This window comes from Heloderma suspectum, chromosome 2, assembly GCF_057233095.1.
Source record: "Heloderma suspectum isolate Gila_16-S chromosome 2, 16-S_ref, whole genome shotgun sequence".
In the NCBI taxonomy this organism is placed as follows: Eukaryota; Metazoa; Chordata; class Lepidosauria; order Squamata; family Helodermatidae; genus Heloderma; species Heloderma suspectum.
The window spans coordinates 46,964,245-46,980,569 of record NC_139459.1 but is presented as its reverse complement, the minus strand read 5'-3'; the positions used below and the strand labels follow the sequence as shown (position 1 = coordinate 46,980,569).

Sequence of the window (16,325 nt, the reverse complement as noted above, 5' to 3'; positions counted from 1 at the left end):
GTCCATGAAAAGTAAAAATTCAGTCCTAACTATACAGTAGCATTACATTTTTACTTAATTATATACTAAAATGTAACTACATTTTAAGAGAAAGAACACTTGAAGGGCAGAGTATAAATGATTCTTGGCATTATTTCCCCTCCCCCCAAATAAAGCATACGGTGCTTTATAAAACACTGGCGTTCTCAAGGAATACCAAGTTGGAATATTTTATTTTTTAAAAGCACTTTGTAATTAAAAAGAAAAAAAGCGTATTTATGACAACATGACTTTATTAGAATCTCAGTTTTTAGAAAATGAAAGCTATGGCAGCGGTGGTGAACAATAAGATACAAATATATACTCAAGTACAGAAGCAGATAGTCACTGGAAAATGAACACTGCAAAATTTTACCTCTCTCAACTTGCCCCTCCCCCAACCAACACAGTGAACCTGCATGATGTAGTTCTTCATACTGATTTTCTCCAATTTGATTTTATTGTTCTGATTAAGCTTATTTTCCCCAGTATCTTATTCCTAAGTCTTTTCCTGCTTTCATGGACAGAAAACAAAACAGAAAAATTGTGATGAAAACAGAGCAGAGAATCAGGCTAAGGAAACCTCCCTATAAAAAAACATTTAAGAATTTAGCTGATAGTAAAATACATGTTTCTTTGGTTAGAAAGCAGGGGGGAAAGATGCAAAGTACTTGCTTGCATGGTAGATGCATACTATAGCATTCTAAAACAGGAGACAAGAATGTCAAGAGTGTATTCTTCCCCCACTGCCAGATGGAAAGGCTATTATTATAAATGAAAGGCAGCAGTAGTGGATGCCAGGCACTTTTGTTGTGTGCCAGATTCTGAAGTCCAGATGTAAGCAAGTTACCCCTGGGACAGGACAGGCTTCAGCTCCCGCAGTAGAATAGAGCCAATCACAGTTTTCTCAGTGTTTATGATGAGCTGTGCTGTAGACCCTTCCTCCAGCTCCACTGTGACTAGTATAAGTGACCCACTATGCACAGTTTTAGCTGCAAACCTAGAGGATGAAAACAGAATCTGTGAACACCTTTATAAGACACCAAAACCAAATGCCACATTTCCTTAAAAGTTGAATGAGTTTAAGTATCACTAGACATCCCTGTAACAGGAATGCTTTTCCAAAACATTGACGTACTATAATACAATATTTTAAAAATGCTACAATCTAAATATACGAAAAGTATGAAAACTCAAGACATGCTGAAAAAGGAAGGCAGTCAGATTCACAGTCTGAAATTTGGTATAGTAAGCATTTGAACTTTGTCTGAAAGCCAACAGAGTTTCTAAGAGAACACAGATGATTTAGGGTTAGTTGCATTCATAAGGTAATCCTATTAACTACATCAAAAAGTAAAGAGCTTAAGTTTTGTTGACGTATATATATATTTCCAAAGTTAGTAATACACAGGTCAATAGGAAGTTGCCCTCCCAATACACACCCTCACACACAAAGAGACACGCTTCCTAAATTAACAAATCTTCCTTTTTAATTATCTGAACATTAAATACACTTTTAACAACTTTATACAATGAAAGGAAACTTGAGATCTAATCCTCTATTACTAAATTCCAAGACATGAAAAACCTGCTCGTTACATGGAATTAAAAGCAAAACTAGTCTTTTAAGCACTGCAATTGACTGAAAAGCCATTTTAGGCACAATGAACTTCTGTCAATCCTGTTAATTCATTCTACATGCACAGCCTGGCCCCAGAGACAGGAAGGAAAGGGATGGCAACAGCCTACCCTTCCATGTTCCACAAAGCATACCACCCCCCATTTAAAAAAGAAAAAAAGAAAAGAACCCGGAACACAACAAAGTTGCTGCACATGGGCTTTTGAAAACACTAACAAGTGTAGAGCAGGTCTGCGACCCTCCATGACCCCGCTTTGCAGGGCCAATTCCCTCTCCCCTTTCTGAATGACACGTGTCTGAATCAGAGCCATCTGCCTCAATTTGCGCAACATCTCCAGCCACAATAGGACCCAGTTAGTCCTGACAACGGCTCACAATACATAAAAATAAAACTGCTGTGCTGACAGCACGCCATCAGCTATTCAAGAGCAAACCAACTGGTCAGTGTCTCATGTCTGACAATTAGCATGGGCCTTGCACAGCGCCTCCTGGGCTCCTTAGGGATCTGTTTAATTACCATCAACATAAAAGAGGGAGTTTATCAGCAGACACTCAAAAAGCTTCACTCTAGACTTAATTAAAATATTAGCCTCTTCAGCAGGAAGCAGATTCTCTTTAAATGAAAAGTAATTTCTTTTTTTTAAATTAAGCATATCAACTTCAAAATCTTGTAACACATTACACTAATTTAGGAAACATAAGTCATTCTTAAATGTCACTCTTCACAGGTCAATATATGTATTTTATTTAGATTATATATACAATTCCCACAAAAACAAATCCCTATCAAATGCTTCAAAGGAATACCAACAAGTCCCATTTAGTATTTTTACCAAGATGTTAAAATCTATTTTTCTCCCATCAGTTTGGAAAGGGTAATAATTATGTAAACAATAGTCTTATTAGTCTCTTTATTTATTTAACTCTTGTGTCTTGGGACTACAGAAGCAGATTATCCCTGAATTCACACAATAAAAGCTCTAGTGCTGGAGCTCCCATGGTTTTTCATAGCCTCAAGGCCCATCTTACTCATGTTCTTATCTAAACTGCAAGTGATATAAAGTCAATGTTATTATAAAAGCAAACATAGCCCAAAGGCACAATGGGGGTCAATTCTAGCCGGATATCTTTGTGTGTCACTTAAGCAATTAGGTAAGGAAATTTTGTTTGAAATGAGTACCTCAGAATCCCCCTTTTGAATGAGTCGTCTGTCAGCTAATAAGGAATCAGTAAAATCTGTTTTAAGACTAAATTGTAACTTCCCATGTAGCAGGGATTAATGTTGCTTTTGTGTCTAAGGGGAACTAATGTTGGAAACACTTACTGAAATCAGATGATTAGTAGAATCTTGCATGACACTTCACCGTTAAAGAAAAATCTATTTAAAATGGAAAGCAAATGTGGTCGGAAATTATTATGGACTAGTGGCATGGTAAATTGATACTGAAACTATACTGGACAGTCGCAAACTCATTTCTTTAAACCCACTATGCTTCTAGATGAGGATTCTATCATGCTGTTGCCCTGCCTCATTCAATGAATTTTACGGGGAGTCCATGTATTCCACTCAAAACCCTCCAGCATTTTCCCATCACTTCTCCTGTTGTAGGTTTTTACTGCAGAAAATCTGTTAAGGGAAAAAAAGGCTGAATAGCTGCACAATGCCTTCTAGTGGGTATTGCCAGGAGCCCTCCTTCTGGAAGCATGCCCAGGTCTGGTCCAATCACATAAAAAATGGGGTGGGGAAAGGATTTGGGATTTTTATTCTACAAAAAGGGCATTTGAATGAGGGCAGCTGAATCCTCACAATGCCTGCCCATTTTACCTCCCCATACTATCTCCGATATGCAGACGATACCACCCTAATGGCAGAAAGCGAAGAGGATCTCAAGAGCCTCTTGTTGAGGGTGAAAGAGGAGAGTGCAAAAGCTGGTTTGAAACTCAACATTAAAAAAACGAAGATCATGGCATCTGGCCCCATCACTTCCTGGCATATAGAAGGGGAAGAAATGGAAGCAGTGACAGATTTTACTTTCTTGGGCTCCAAGATCACCGCAGACGGTGACTGTAGCCATGAAATTAAAAGACGCTTGCTCCTTGGGAGGAAAGCTATGGCCAACCTAGACAGCATAGTAAGAAGCAGAGACATCACCTTGCCGACCAAGGTCCGTCTAATCAAAGCTATGGTTTTCCCAGTAGTAATGTATGGCTGTGAGAGCTGGACTATAAGGAAGGCTGAGCGCCGAAGAATTGATGCTTTCGAATTGTGGTGCTGGAGAAGACTCTTACGAGTCCCCTGGACTGCAAGGAGGTCAAATCAGTCCATCCTAAAGGAAATCAACCCTGAGTGCTCATTGGAAGGACAGATACTGAAGGTGAAGCTCCAATATTTTGGCCACCTAATGCGAAGAGAAAACTCCCTGGAAAAGACCCTGATGCTGGGAAAGACTGAAGGCAAAAGGAGAAGGGGACGGCAGAGGATGAGATGACTAGGTAGCATCACGGATGCAATGAATATGAACTTGAGCACACTCCGGGAGAGAGCGCAGGACAGGAAGGCCTGGCGTGCTATGGTCCATGGGGTCACGAAGAGTCGGACACGACTGAACGACTGAACAACAACAACAACTATCTCCCTTTGGGCACTTTCCCCCAGCCACACCCAGATATCAAAGCTTGGCTGAGGGAGAAAGAGCCAGGGGAGATAGACTTCAGAGACTTAGGCTGTGGACAGGGAAGGATTAGTGTCCCCACCCCTGCACACCACTTGCACAATCAAATCTGAGGCCCCACCTTCCCCTTCATATGTGATTAGGGCAGACTCTTGTGTAAATGAACTGCTATAATCACTTGTAGTTTTAAGTTTAGTTTACTGTGCTACTTAGGAAATAATGTTTGGTTTAGAGGTAGTATGCCTCTCTGAATAGGAAGCCTTAGTTTCTGTGACAAGTGTGATGGTCAGTATATCATTAATATCTATAATTCAGAAGCTTTAAATATTGAAGCAGCAAAGCTACATTTATTTAAATAATTAATGTTTATTTATTTAACTATTATTTGGGATAATACACTTAGAATGACTGATCAAAAAAAGCCATGCTTTCTCATCAACAAAAGTGAATCTTCTGTACAGCAAATGCTACCTACCTCCTCTGGTTCTAAGACTATCAATGGCTACTAGTCATGATGGCTATATATTACCTCCAGTAATGGCATGGTATGCTGGGGAACATGAGGAGAAGGGTGCTGTTGTGCTCATGTCCTGCATATGGCATTGGCCACTGTGGGAACAGAATGCTGGACTAGACTGGTCTTTGGTTTGATCAGATACGGCTGTGATCTCATGAACATATAGATAATAACAACCAGGGCAGCACCTATTGCTACATCATTTTCCCAGGTAGTCAGTGGAGTTCCTACTATGAAAAACAGAAAACTGCCCATTAGCAGAACAGCCACTAAATGTGGAATGTAAGGGCTTTAAGAAGATGATGGTCTACTTAGGAGAACAAACATGGAAATGCAGCCACTTAAATAATTTGCTAATCAAAGCATACAGTAGCTACGTTTGCAAATAAACCAGAGTTTACTGCTACTTAATGAACCTCAGACTAATACTCTCCCCCACTATTCACTTCTCTGGTACAGTCTCAAGAAGATCAGAAATTTTAGCTTCCATTTTGAATTAACTGTAATTTAGTGTGATGTCTAAATCTGGACAAACAGTGTTTAGTCTTAACTATGGTTTACTGCAACAAGCCAACTTCAAACTGTGTTTAATGAAGGCTGGCTTGTTTCAGTAAACCTTAGTTAAGATGAACCATGGTTAGGGTTCAGATGCATTAAATGAGAATAGACGCAAAAGCTTTCAATCTCCTTGCGGCCATGCCAGAGGAGAAGAGGGGCGTACATGAGCCCAATATTCGTTCATGTAATATTAAACCATAGTTTAGGATTCCATCCAAACATGGCTATTGCAAATAAAACTCAATCACTACAAAGCTAGAAGATAGCTAAAAACTCAATTAGTCCAGCTTCTGGCCAAAAGCCAGGGACACCATTTAGGGAGGGCAGAGGAGCATGCTTCCCATATTTCAGACCATATATAAACTCTCCAAAAGCACCTCTTTCTTTACTTATGAAGGTGAAAAGTAAGCAGAAGTTAAAAGTAAGCACCTAAAGGCCATTTCTGTTTTGATATTTAATCTTGAATACAGCAAAGAACATCTTTTTGAACTTTGCCATGGCTTTTGACCCACCTTTAAGTTTTTGTCCCCACTACAAAAACCTGAAATGGTAGTCAAAAGTGGGTCCAAAACACAACTACAGTCACTCCATACATTTATTCCTCATTAGATTAATTCTTCTTAATTTAAGTGCTGTGCTCCATAAATATGAAGCTAATAAGTTAAAACTGATTTGTAACACCGGAGTATCTAAAATAACATTTCTTGTGCCAACTTAAAGATTAACAAAAGTTTATTTAGGCACAAGCTTTCATGGACACTGTCCACTTCATCAGATGCACGAAGTGCTAATTCCAAATACCAAATACGCATTCCTAATTCCAAACACACAAGGGGTGTGTGTGTGTGTGTGTGTGTGTGGGTGTGTGTATAAACTGTGTTGTCAGAGGAAACTGAAATGCAGGAAGTACAGACAGTGATAATAACCTGAACAGTTGCCATTCACAAAACGTTTCTGAGTGATTAACACAGATATAATTGCAATCCTGAGCCCATTAACATATGTAGTGTGATTTTAAAAAACCTTTGTCCTTATTCAAACCACAGGAAAGAGAATATGATCTCTTGATAAACTAAATTTCAGCAAATTCAGGTGGATATCTGTCTTTGAAATTTCATTGTTGAAGAATGGACACCTTAAGGACATTGACAGAGTGTCCTGGGAGCATGAAATGGGGGAACATTTCTGATGAAGTGGACAGTGTTCATGAAAGCTTATGCTAGAATAAATTTGCTAGTTTTTAAGATGCCACAAGGCTCTTTGTTATTTTGCTGTAACAGACTAACAGTGACCCCTCTGGAAATTAAGTTATTCCCTATTTTGGCAGTGTATACAGGTATAATGTGGGTGAAATTCATAACATATATATAACATTTTCCTTATACACATTCTTATACAATTATCTGTAGAATGATATACAATATACAAGTAATTATATACAATTATATAATTGTATATAAGAATTATACTCCAGGGAACATAGAAGGCAGATATTTTCTTTCCAGTCTTTCCCCACTACTACTATTCACTTGTACAATGATGTTCTAGATATAATGGCACATAAATTATGTTTTTCTTTTACTTTGAAAAGAATACTGAAATGACAGGTGAATGTATCATGTTTCAACAGCTACAAAATCTTGAACTCTGAAAAAGCAACCTTTGTATTTTCAGAAATGTTTAGATAGACTTCATGTAAAATAAAATCCATAAGCATACATGCACTCAAGCTTTCTCCCCAATCCATGCCATGAAGCAATGTCTAGTTAGATATGGTCCTTTCCTGTTAAATCTAGCAGCCTAAAGCAAGCACAGTATTGATCACAACTGCTGACTTTTTAAGTCATTGCTACTATTCCAAGTGCTTTCTTTGTTCTCAAAATGTAGATTATAAAGATTTATAAGGTGCCCTTGAATTCTGACCTTTTGCAATAAAAAGTCCAGTCTTCATTAAAATTAACATTTGAAAAACCTGAGCCTCCAACAGATTATTCACATACAGAACAGACTTGTTTACAATAAAATATTTGTAACCCTTATTTCAACTAATACTACACCATGTTCTCTCTTTTTATTAGTCTGGTTCCTAGTTCTTCTGCTTTAAGTTCAATTTTCTCTTCTTTTCAGATCTGCTAGTCACCAAAAGCTCTTATAATGGCCCATTCGCTAAAACTTTTTTTTCCTTCTGTACATAAAGCCTTCAATTACTGCCTGCTGAAGCAGATAGAATCCTATTAGTAAGAAAGACGATCACAAGATGCAATGCCCAGCCCTAGCTGTACAAAAATAATTAGCCCAAAGTTGACAAATGTGTAATGAAGTTGCACAATGAATGTACATAAGAAATTTGCTGTGAATTAGTCTCCTAATCCCAAATATCAGAGTGAAAGGCTACAACATATGATTTGTATCATATTAGAGCAAAGACATAAAGAATCGATAACAATCAATACCCTATAAGTGCTGTAAACCTATAATGAACGTAGCACAAAGCAATTCAAAGTTATTTGATATGGTTCTCAAAGTGATCGAATATTTGTCATATGACATAAAACATATGGAATGTTAACAAAAAGTACTTTTAGAATCTAATTACATGTTAAAAGTTAAACAAGGATTTTCTAACCCCAAGTTTCTCTTATAATGTTAATGAATGGCGATGGGAGAGTTATTTGCAGGGGGAAATCGGTGAGTGGGGGGCTTCATTCTCCAATGGATTCTCCCTTTGAAGTCTCCCTCCTCCTGGCTGTTTTTAATCCTATTTTTCCACAGCTGTACTCCCAAACTAGAAGCCACTGGAAGCAAAGTCTACTAATTCTCCCTGTAACATCCCACAACCCATCCCTGTGCTCTGTTGCCAAATTCAGGTGTCATAACATACAAATACCAAGGTATCAATGTAGCTTTGTTTTAACCTAAAAAGATAGTTGCCATGATTCAACAATTAATTCAGAGCATTCAGAGTTCCCCCAACAATTGCAGTAAAGGATGTGGACCCATTCATATCTCTATTTATGGAGTGGTTCCTTCCATTGAAATCTAGTGAGATCCCAAAATGGGCAAGAAAACCACATGTATAATCTAAGCATAAACACACATGGGGGCCATATTTCCATTGTTTTGTTCTAATAGTACTTAAGAACACTGAAAACACTATTCGGTATATATCAATCATTTTATATTAACTTGGCTTTTTAATATATCATTTATGTTATTGTGAGTTTTTTTCCCCCATTAAAAAGCATTGGCTTCCCTGAATTTTCAGTATCTAAAAATTTGCTGAATTTTCAGTATCTAAAAAGGGTCAACTAGATTAAAAGAATTGTTACTTTCCATCTAGTAGGAGCAGCTATAAATTTCAATTTGTATAACTGAATATGGGAGTTAAAAATGTTTGTTTTGCACAAATATTCCATAGAGGTTTAAAGAAAAATAAAATTGTTTTACATATGTGAAATGCATTCCACTTAAGGAATTAACTCATAATGCGATTTTACTTTTACTTGTAAGTGATCAAGGTATTTTGCACTTTATAATTTCAGATACAGAAGCAGTGCTGTCCTCTAGTGGACAGCAAACAGGATGGTGGTATAACCTATTTTGATTCATTTCAACATCCAAATAGTGTGAGTGTGCGTGTATGTAAATGCATGCGTGCTCGCGCGCACACACACAAGATCACTCATACAGCTTCTGTTTAATAGATATTTGGGTTTAAGAGACCCCTCCATAAGTAGTAAAGTTCTGCAGAGATAACAATCAGATTTTTAGCAAAACAAGACTTTTAGACAGAGATACATTCAACAGGCATAATCACAGTAGTTATGGGCATATAGGCTTTCACAGTACCCCTGCGCTGCCCCCTAAAATATATGGGGGAAAATACCATCAAAACATTGACTATGATCACCAGCATCCCCATTGAAATATATTAGACATTTGCCTATTTCATTGCTTCGCTTTTCTTCTGTTCGGGGAAAGATGTACAGGGCATTTCCTTAAGGAGTAATGACAAAGATGTCCTGGTGCTTTATTAATTACTGGAGGAGTGGAAGGCCATAGGTTTAAAACTGGATGGTCATTAACTATCTGGGGAAAAATGTTTGAAGGTCATTATTGACTTCAGAAGTCAAGTATAAGGAAGGTAAGAATAATTAATGCCACATTTAGGTAATTTTAAAACTGAGTGGCATGATGGAAAAGGTCTCACTGCTTTGTGAATGTATTTTGACTTGAACCACTCAGTCAATTCAAAAACTAAGGGGGGAAAACAGTTATGGTTTGAAACTAGTCTGGGTATAAGAACTAATGGCTACAAAGAGGCCATTAACACGTTCTAGATTGGAAAGCTAGGTGTTTTGTTTTGAAAAATTAAGAATATTAAAATTCTTGAATAGTCTCCCATGAACAGTTGAGGGAACAAAGAACCTCATGGGATTACAAAATAGTGCTGGATACATTTAAGAAGTATGTCTCATTTTATTTCTAGTGTCTCAGGTCAGGTTCCCTCTCAAGATTTTATGGGTTTTTCCCTTCTAAGGTTTTGATCAGACGTAGTTTTGACTGGTGGCACCTGGATTTTGTTTGCTTTCTCTGCAGCATGTAGATAGATTCACTTGCTTCGATCATCCATAGTTTTTTGGTATGCAAGAACCTGACTACAGCTTATTTGCATTCAGCTTATAGCATACTATGATCTGCATTATGCAAGTTGATTTGCAGAGGCCCATTTTGGGCATGGCCCAGCTTTTCAACAGGGGATTGTTCTTTATGGCCTTTGGGACCCTACCATTCTGTAGCTTGGATCCTAACTAAGCATATGTGAATCAAAGATTAATCAAAGATTAATCAAAGACTGGTTGATTAACAAGCCTGATGTCCTAACTGTGACCAGTGGCTGGTTACGACCACAAATTACAACTGTGACTGTGTTAGTTTGGTTGGGAGTGATTGTTGGATGAGTGGAGTGTATGTGTTGAATGGTTGATTGTATATTTGAATGGTGGGTGGCTGTTGAGAGTGTGTAGGTATTTTTACGGTGGTAAGGATGTGCCTAGGAGACTCTGATACAGGGACCCATGGAGGGGGCACCACTATTCCAGTGACTTGGGGCAGAAGGAGATACGGCAGGAGGAGAGGGTTGGGATATCAAAGTAGAATGGGTCACAGGTGTTTATACACTGTTCACCTTCTGCCCCCCTCCTCTAGCTCTCATGTAGATGGTAGTTCTTCCACTGTGCCCTCCTGTCTTGCGGTGCTGCTATTTAACACCAGATCGGTCTGCAATAAAACTGCACTCATTCACGATTTGATCATGGACAAGAGGGTCAACCTGGCAAGTATTACTGCAGCTTGGATGGGTGAGCTGGGTGGAGTCAACCTGACTCAGCTCTGCCCACCTGGGTACTCAGTGCAGCACCAACATAGGTTGGAGGGGCGGGGGTGGGAGTCGCTATGGTTCAGAGAACCTCCATCTCTATCACCAGGAAACCGCTCCACCTTGGAGCAGGCCTTGAGGGGCTGCACCTGCTGTTGGGCCATAGAGACAGATTGGGGATGCTGCTGGTGTACTGCCCACCCTGCTGCCCAGCATCCTCCCTGACTGAGCTGGCGGAGGCAGTCACAAGTGTGGTGGTGAAGGAACCCAGGACGGTGGTTCTGGGTGACTTCAACTTCCATGCTGAGGCTGTCTCCGGAGTTCCAGCTCAGGACTTCATGGCCTCCATGACAACCATGGGGCTGTCTCAGTATGTCATCGACCCAACACATGAAGCAGGGCACACCCTTGATTTGGTTTTTGCTCCAACTTGTGAGATGGGTAGTCTGAAGATTGGGGGGCTCCAAGTAACCCCATTGTCATAGTCAGCCCATTTCTTGGTGAGATTTGAACTTACGGTATTACTCTCCTCCTGAGGGGGTGGGGGACCTATTCGGATGGTCCGCCCCAGGAGACTGATGGAATCCAATGGATTTCTGAATGCTCTTGGGGATTTTCCAGTGGAGAGAGCTGGTGATCCAGCTGAGGCCCTAGCCTCACTGTGGAACAGTGAGATGCGGAGGGCCATCGACTTGATTGCACCCGAGTGCCCTCTCCAGCACTGTGGAGCCTGTTCTGCTCCCTGGTATACTGGGGAGCTGCGATCAAAGAAACAGGCTGGACGTCGGCTAGAGCACAAATGGCGCAAGACTCGAAGTGAAGACGACTGAGCATGCTCTAGAATGCATAATCGTGCCTACTGAGTGGCAGTGTGGGCAGCAAAGCAGGTTTACTTTGCTGCCTCCATTGTGTCCTCAAGTAGCCGTCCAGCGGAGCTCTTCCAGGTAGTCCGGCGGTTGTTAACATCTTCCCCAGTAAATGGGGCCCTGGCCCCGTTGAGGACCTGCTGTGACCTTTTTGCATCGCATTTTGAGGACAAAATCGCTTGTCTCCGCAGCAACCTTGATGCTGTTGTTAGTGCAGTACCAGTTGAGGTGTCTGATGCCACCATCTGCCTGATTTTGTGGGGTAAGTTCCAGTTGTTACGGCCTGATGATGCGGACAAGATGCTTGCAATAATGCAACCGACCACATGCCCTCTTGATCCCTGTCCCTCCTGGCTAATAAAAGCTAGCTGAAGGGGTATGACTGGGTGGGTCCAGGGAGTGATGCTTCCCTACGGGAAGGGGTGGTCCCTGCTGTCCTTAAGGAGGCAGTAGTGCAGCCACTCCTGAAGAAGCCCACACTGGACCCACCGGTATCAGCCTTGGTCGCCCTGATGGATGGATGACCTTTATCGAGAAAGGGACAGGGGGAGTGCAACCCTGTTAATTCTGCTTGATCTCTCACTGGCTTTTGATACCATTGACCATGGTATCCTCCTGGATTGACTCTGTGGAATGGGTATTGGAGGCACTGCGCTACAGTGGTTTCGGTCCTACCTATGGGGCCAATTTCAGACAGTAACGTTGGGTGACTATTCCTCAGCCCCTTGGCAATTGAGCTATGGGGTGCCACAGGGTACCATCTTGTCCCCAATGTTGTTTAACATCTATATGAAGCTGCTGGAAGCAGTCATTAGGGGATTTGGAGCTAAATGCCATCCATATGCTGATGACATGCAGCTCTATCTTCCAGTGACATCTGTATCAGGAGGGGCTATGCAAGTCCTGAATCAGTGCCTAGACTCAGTAATGGGCTGGATGAGGGCCAATAAACTGAAGCTGAATCCTGGCAAGACAGAAGCCCTGTGGGTGAGTGGTTCCCAGGTCTGACAGAAAGGCTCATTGCCTGTTCAGAATGGGGTTGCAGTCCCTCTGAAAGATCAGGTCCATAGTCTGGGGGTACTCCTAGACCCATCATTGTCACTGGAGACCCAAGTGGTCTCAGTGGCTCGGAGTGCCTTTTACCAGCTTTGGCTGGTTCGCCAGTTACAGCCTCTCCTGGACAGGGATAGCTCGGCCACAGTGGTACAGGCATTAGCAACCTCAAGACTGGATTACTGCAATGCGCTCTATGTGGGGCTGCCCTTAAGGCTGGTCCGGAAGCTGGAGCTAGTGCAGAATGCAGCCGCACGGCTGTTGTTGGGAACTCCCCCTTTTCAGCGTGTAACTCCTTTGCTGAGGGAACTGCACTGGCTGCCTATTTGCTACCAGGCCAGGTTTAAGGTATTAGTACTAGTGTACAAAGCCCTAAACCACTTGGGACCAGGATACCCGAGAGCGCCTCCTTCCTTACCAACCTGCCCGGTCACTGAGGTCATCGGAGGTCATGTTCCTGGTGGTTCCGCATGGACCCATGGCCCGGTTGGAGTCCACCAGGAAAAGAGCCTTCAGTGTGGTAGCCCCCTTCCTGTGGAATTCCCTGCCTTTGGAGGTCAGGCAGGGGCCAACATTGTGTTCCTTCCTGCACCTCCTGAAGACATTGTTATTTCAAGAGGCCTTCCTTGCATGACCAGCCGTGGTTTGTTAAATTCCACCTTGTTGGGGTTTATCTTTTTTGGGGGGGGTAATATTTTAACTCTTTTAACCTGTTGTTTTATTCTTTTATCATGTTGTTCAGCGCTCCGAAATCTTCTGATGTGGAGCGGTATATAAATATTGTAGATAAAAGAAAGAAAGAAAGAAAGAAAGAAAGAAAGAGAGAGAAGGCAATCTCCTATTCACAGATGAGATCCAGTGGAAGATCCCGCCAGTGGAATGGAAGGAAGGTGATCTTCACCAATTCCCCCCTCCCCTTGCAGCTCCTTGCTTTTCCAGAGGCCCCCAGCTGTCTGTAGCAGATTTTCAGGCAGTTCCTCTGCTGGTAGGATTGTCCATCAGCAGAGCTCCAGTCAAAGGGATACTCCTGCCAGTGGTAGCAAACTCAGGATCCTGGCCTTTGATATTATGTGCCACCCTGACTAGGATTTGTTCTCCATACCTTATTTCATAATATTCATATTTCATAGCATGACTCCCACAATCACAGTTTGGAGCAGGAGTTCTGAACTGTGGCTTTCACATTGCACAGCAGATCTTCCAACTGTTCACAGAAATCCGAGTCTTCAAAAATGGCTGGGCATTCATGGAATCAGCACGCTGCAGTAAGAACAGCTGAGGCATTCACATTCTAGAGTTTTTGTCTATCGTTATTAGGTGATCATAGCATTCATACATGAAGCTGGGGATTGTTAACTCTCTAAGACTGCAATTTACTATACAAGAATCAAGGCACACTTTTATACTATTGGATGAGAGAACTAAAACAAACACTTTTTTCTCTACAGTTTGCATTTATGATATTGGAAAATAGAGACTTCTACCTATTTCTCACCCCATATTTAGCACGGGGTGTGATTTAAAATGACCGTGTGCAGGGTTCTCAAGTGGACATTGGAAGACAGATTCCAACTGAAGGAAAGTGCTCCAAAATGAAAGAGCTGTTCTTTACTGGTGTGCTATGTCAACTGCGTTTGTTATACCCTTCTAATTTCCAGTGTAACTATCACATATGTTTCAACAAGTGAACACCACCAAATTCCAAACCCCTCTATAGCTTATACTCACTACAGCACATCACACACAGGAACATAGGTAGCTGCTTTATATTAAATCAGGCCATTGGTCCATCTAGCCCACTACTGTTGACACTGACTGGCAGTGGCTCTCCAGGGTTTCAGGCAGGATTTTTCCCCAGTCCTACCCGGAGACACCGGGATTGAACCAGGGTCCTTCTGCATGCAAAGCAGGTGCTCTACCACTGAGCAATGGCCCCTCCCACGTTTGACTCATTATTGGGTTAGTCGTAACTCAGGTGGTAAGGCAGGAAGTAACTATTCCATTGTTTTCAGATTTGCAACAAAGGTATAATGACTTTGGGTTTGGGTAGGTCATATGGGTTGGAAGATATCCAACACAGAGTTTCCCTGCACCTCCTGTGCACCCTCTAAGACTCTGACAACTTCCTCTGACAAGCCCCCACCCCTCTTCCTAGAGAGGCTTCACTGAGACATCTACAGCTGCTTTTCAACAACCCCAGAAAAGAATGGCTAACACTTTCCCCAGTTCTACATGGAAGTTGCTTTTCCTTGAGTCCGTACCTGTTTTACTATTTATTGACCTACAACTGTGTGGTTGGGCTCAATCATGCAGATCTTTACCATGACATCTTCAGGAGTGATGACTGGAAACCAACTAGCTCCTACACTGCTCCTATAATGTGAAGGATAACTTATTCTCTGAGCAATTCGAGAGTATTACTACTGTATATTAGAATATGCCCTTGATGTTCTTGACTTGCAGTCATTCCCAAAACACAAGAAGCTACAGTAAATTAGTAAGGGCACAATCCTATCTGGATGCATCGCCTACACACTTCTTCCATTCTGCATCTTTGCTAGATGGGTGTTTTTGCCCATCTAGCTTGGGCTCTGCGGAGGGGAGGGGAGGAGCCTGGAGAAGGCTGGGGATAGCTCATATCCCTACTTCTCCAGTCCCCTCCCCTTTCCACCTGGAGAACCGCCCCCTTTCAGTCATCTCCGAGGTTGCTTTTGTGAGCTCAGGGAGGCAGCTGTGAGGGGGGGGGGGAGTTCAGACTCCTGGGTCTGAGGTCGGAGTGCTGTCTCCAACCTTGGATCCAGGAATCCGAACCATCCTATGGCCCCCCCAGACGCTGTCTAGGGGCCATAGGATTGCTCTCCCCATTATTTAACCCAGTAAATTATTTACTCTATGATGAGCCACGCGCCTGTGGGTGCCACTTTACATATCCAACCCCCTTTGCATATCCACTCCCCGTTTGCCATTTTGCATATCCAACCCCCACTCACCTAAAACATGGTCTGTTTTAGGGTTATGCTATGCTGACCCCATTTGTGCTCATTTTGGGTTGCTTTTAGAACTGCTAACTCCCATTGCACTAGTGGTTGCTCTGGCTGGCACACAGGCACAACAGGATATTGCCCACTGAAGATGAGCTAGAACATGTCTACTAGTCATGATGGCTATATGTTACCTCCAGGAGCAGGAGCAGGATGCCTCGGAATACCAGTTGCTAGGGAATGTGAGCCAGGTTTGCACAACACAGTACCCCCCAAGTTGGGGGTAGATATGCAAAACGGTGGTTGCATGTGCAGCAGCCTCACTGTGGGTTAAATAACCGACGGTGGGCTGTTGTATCGTACAAACTGGCCCAGCCTAATCATTCAGCACCACAGGAATAATTGCTATTGCTAGAGGAGTGACGCAAATAGCTTTAAGAGGAGACACAGAATAATGGTTGAATGCCCAATTATTTACTCTTTTTTTTTTTTTTACTCTGTAGGTTCCTAAGGGGCAAAGGTATTTGATGGTATTTCTTGAGGTGTATAGTCACAGAAGTACCAAATCCAGCCTGTTAATTTCCATTCCCTCTGACTTTTCGAATAATATATATGGTAACATACTGTAAGAACATTAGACGAGC

The 16,325-nt window shown here is 41.9% G+C and overlaps 1 protein-coding gene across 3 annotated transcripts in view; it reads right to left on the bottom strand.

Moving 5' to 3' along the window:
• Window positions 1-254: 254 nt before the first annotated feature.
• The window catches only part of AP3B1 (adaptor related protein complex 3 subunit beta 1), a 210,811-nt gene continuing 194,740 nt past the window's right edge, over window positions 255-16,325 (bottom strand). For all 3 annotated transcript variants that reach the window (XR_014787618.1, XM_084833384.1, XM_084833385.1), the window contains one exon: window positions 255-1,018. Coding sequence is in view for 2 of the 3 variants with exons in the window: in XM_084833384.1 (XP_084689510.1) it covers window positions 865-1,018 (154 nt within the window). In the remaining variant the exon portion in view is untranslated. The remainder of the gene's footprint in view (window positions 1,019-16,325) is intronic.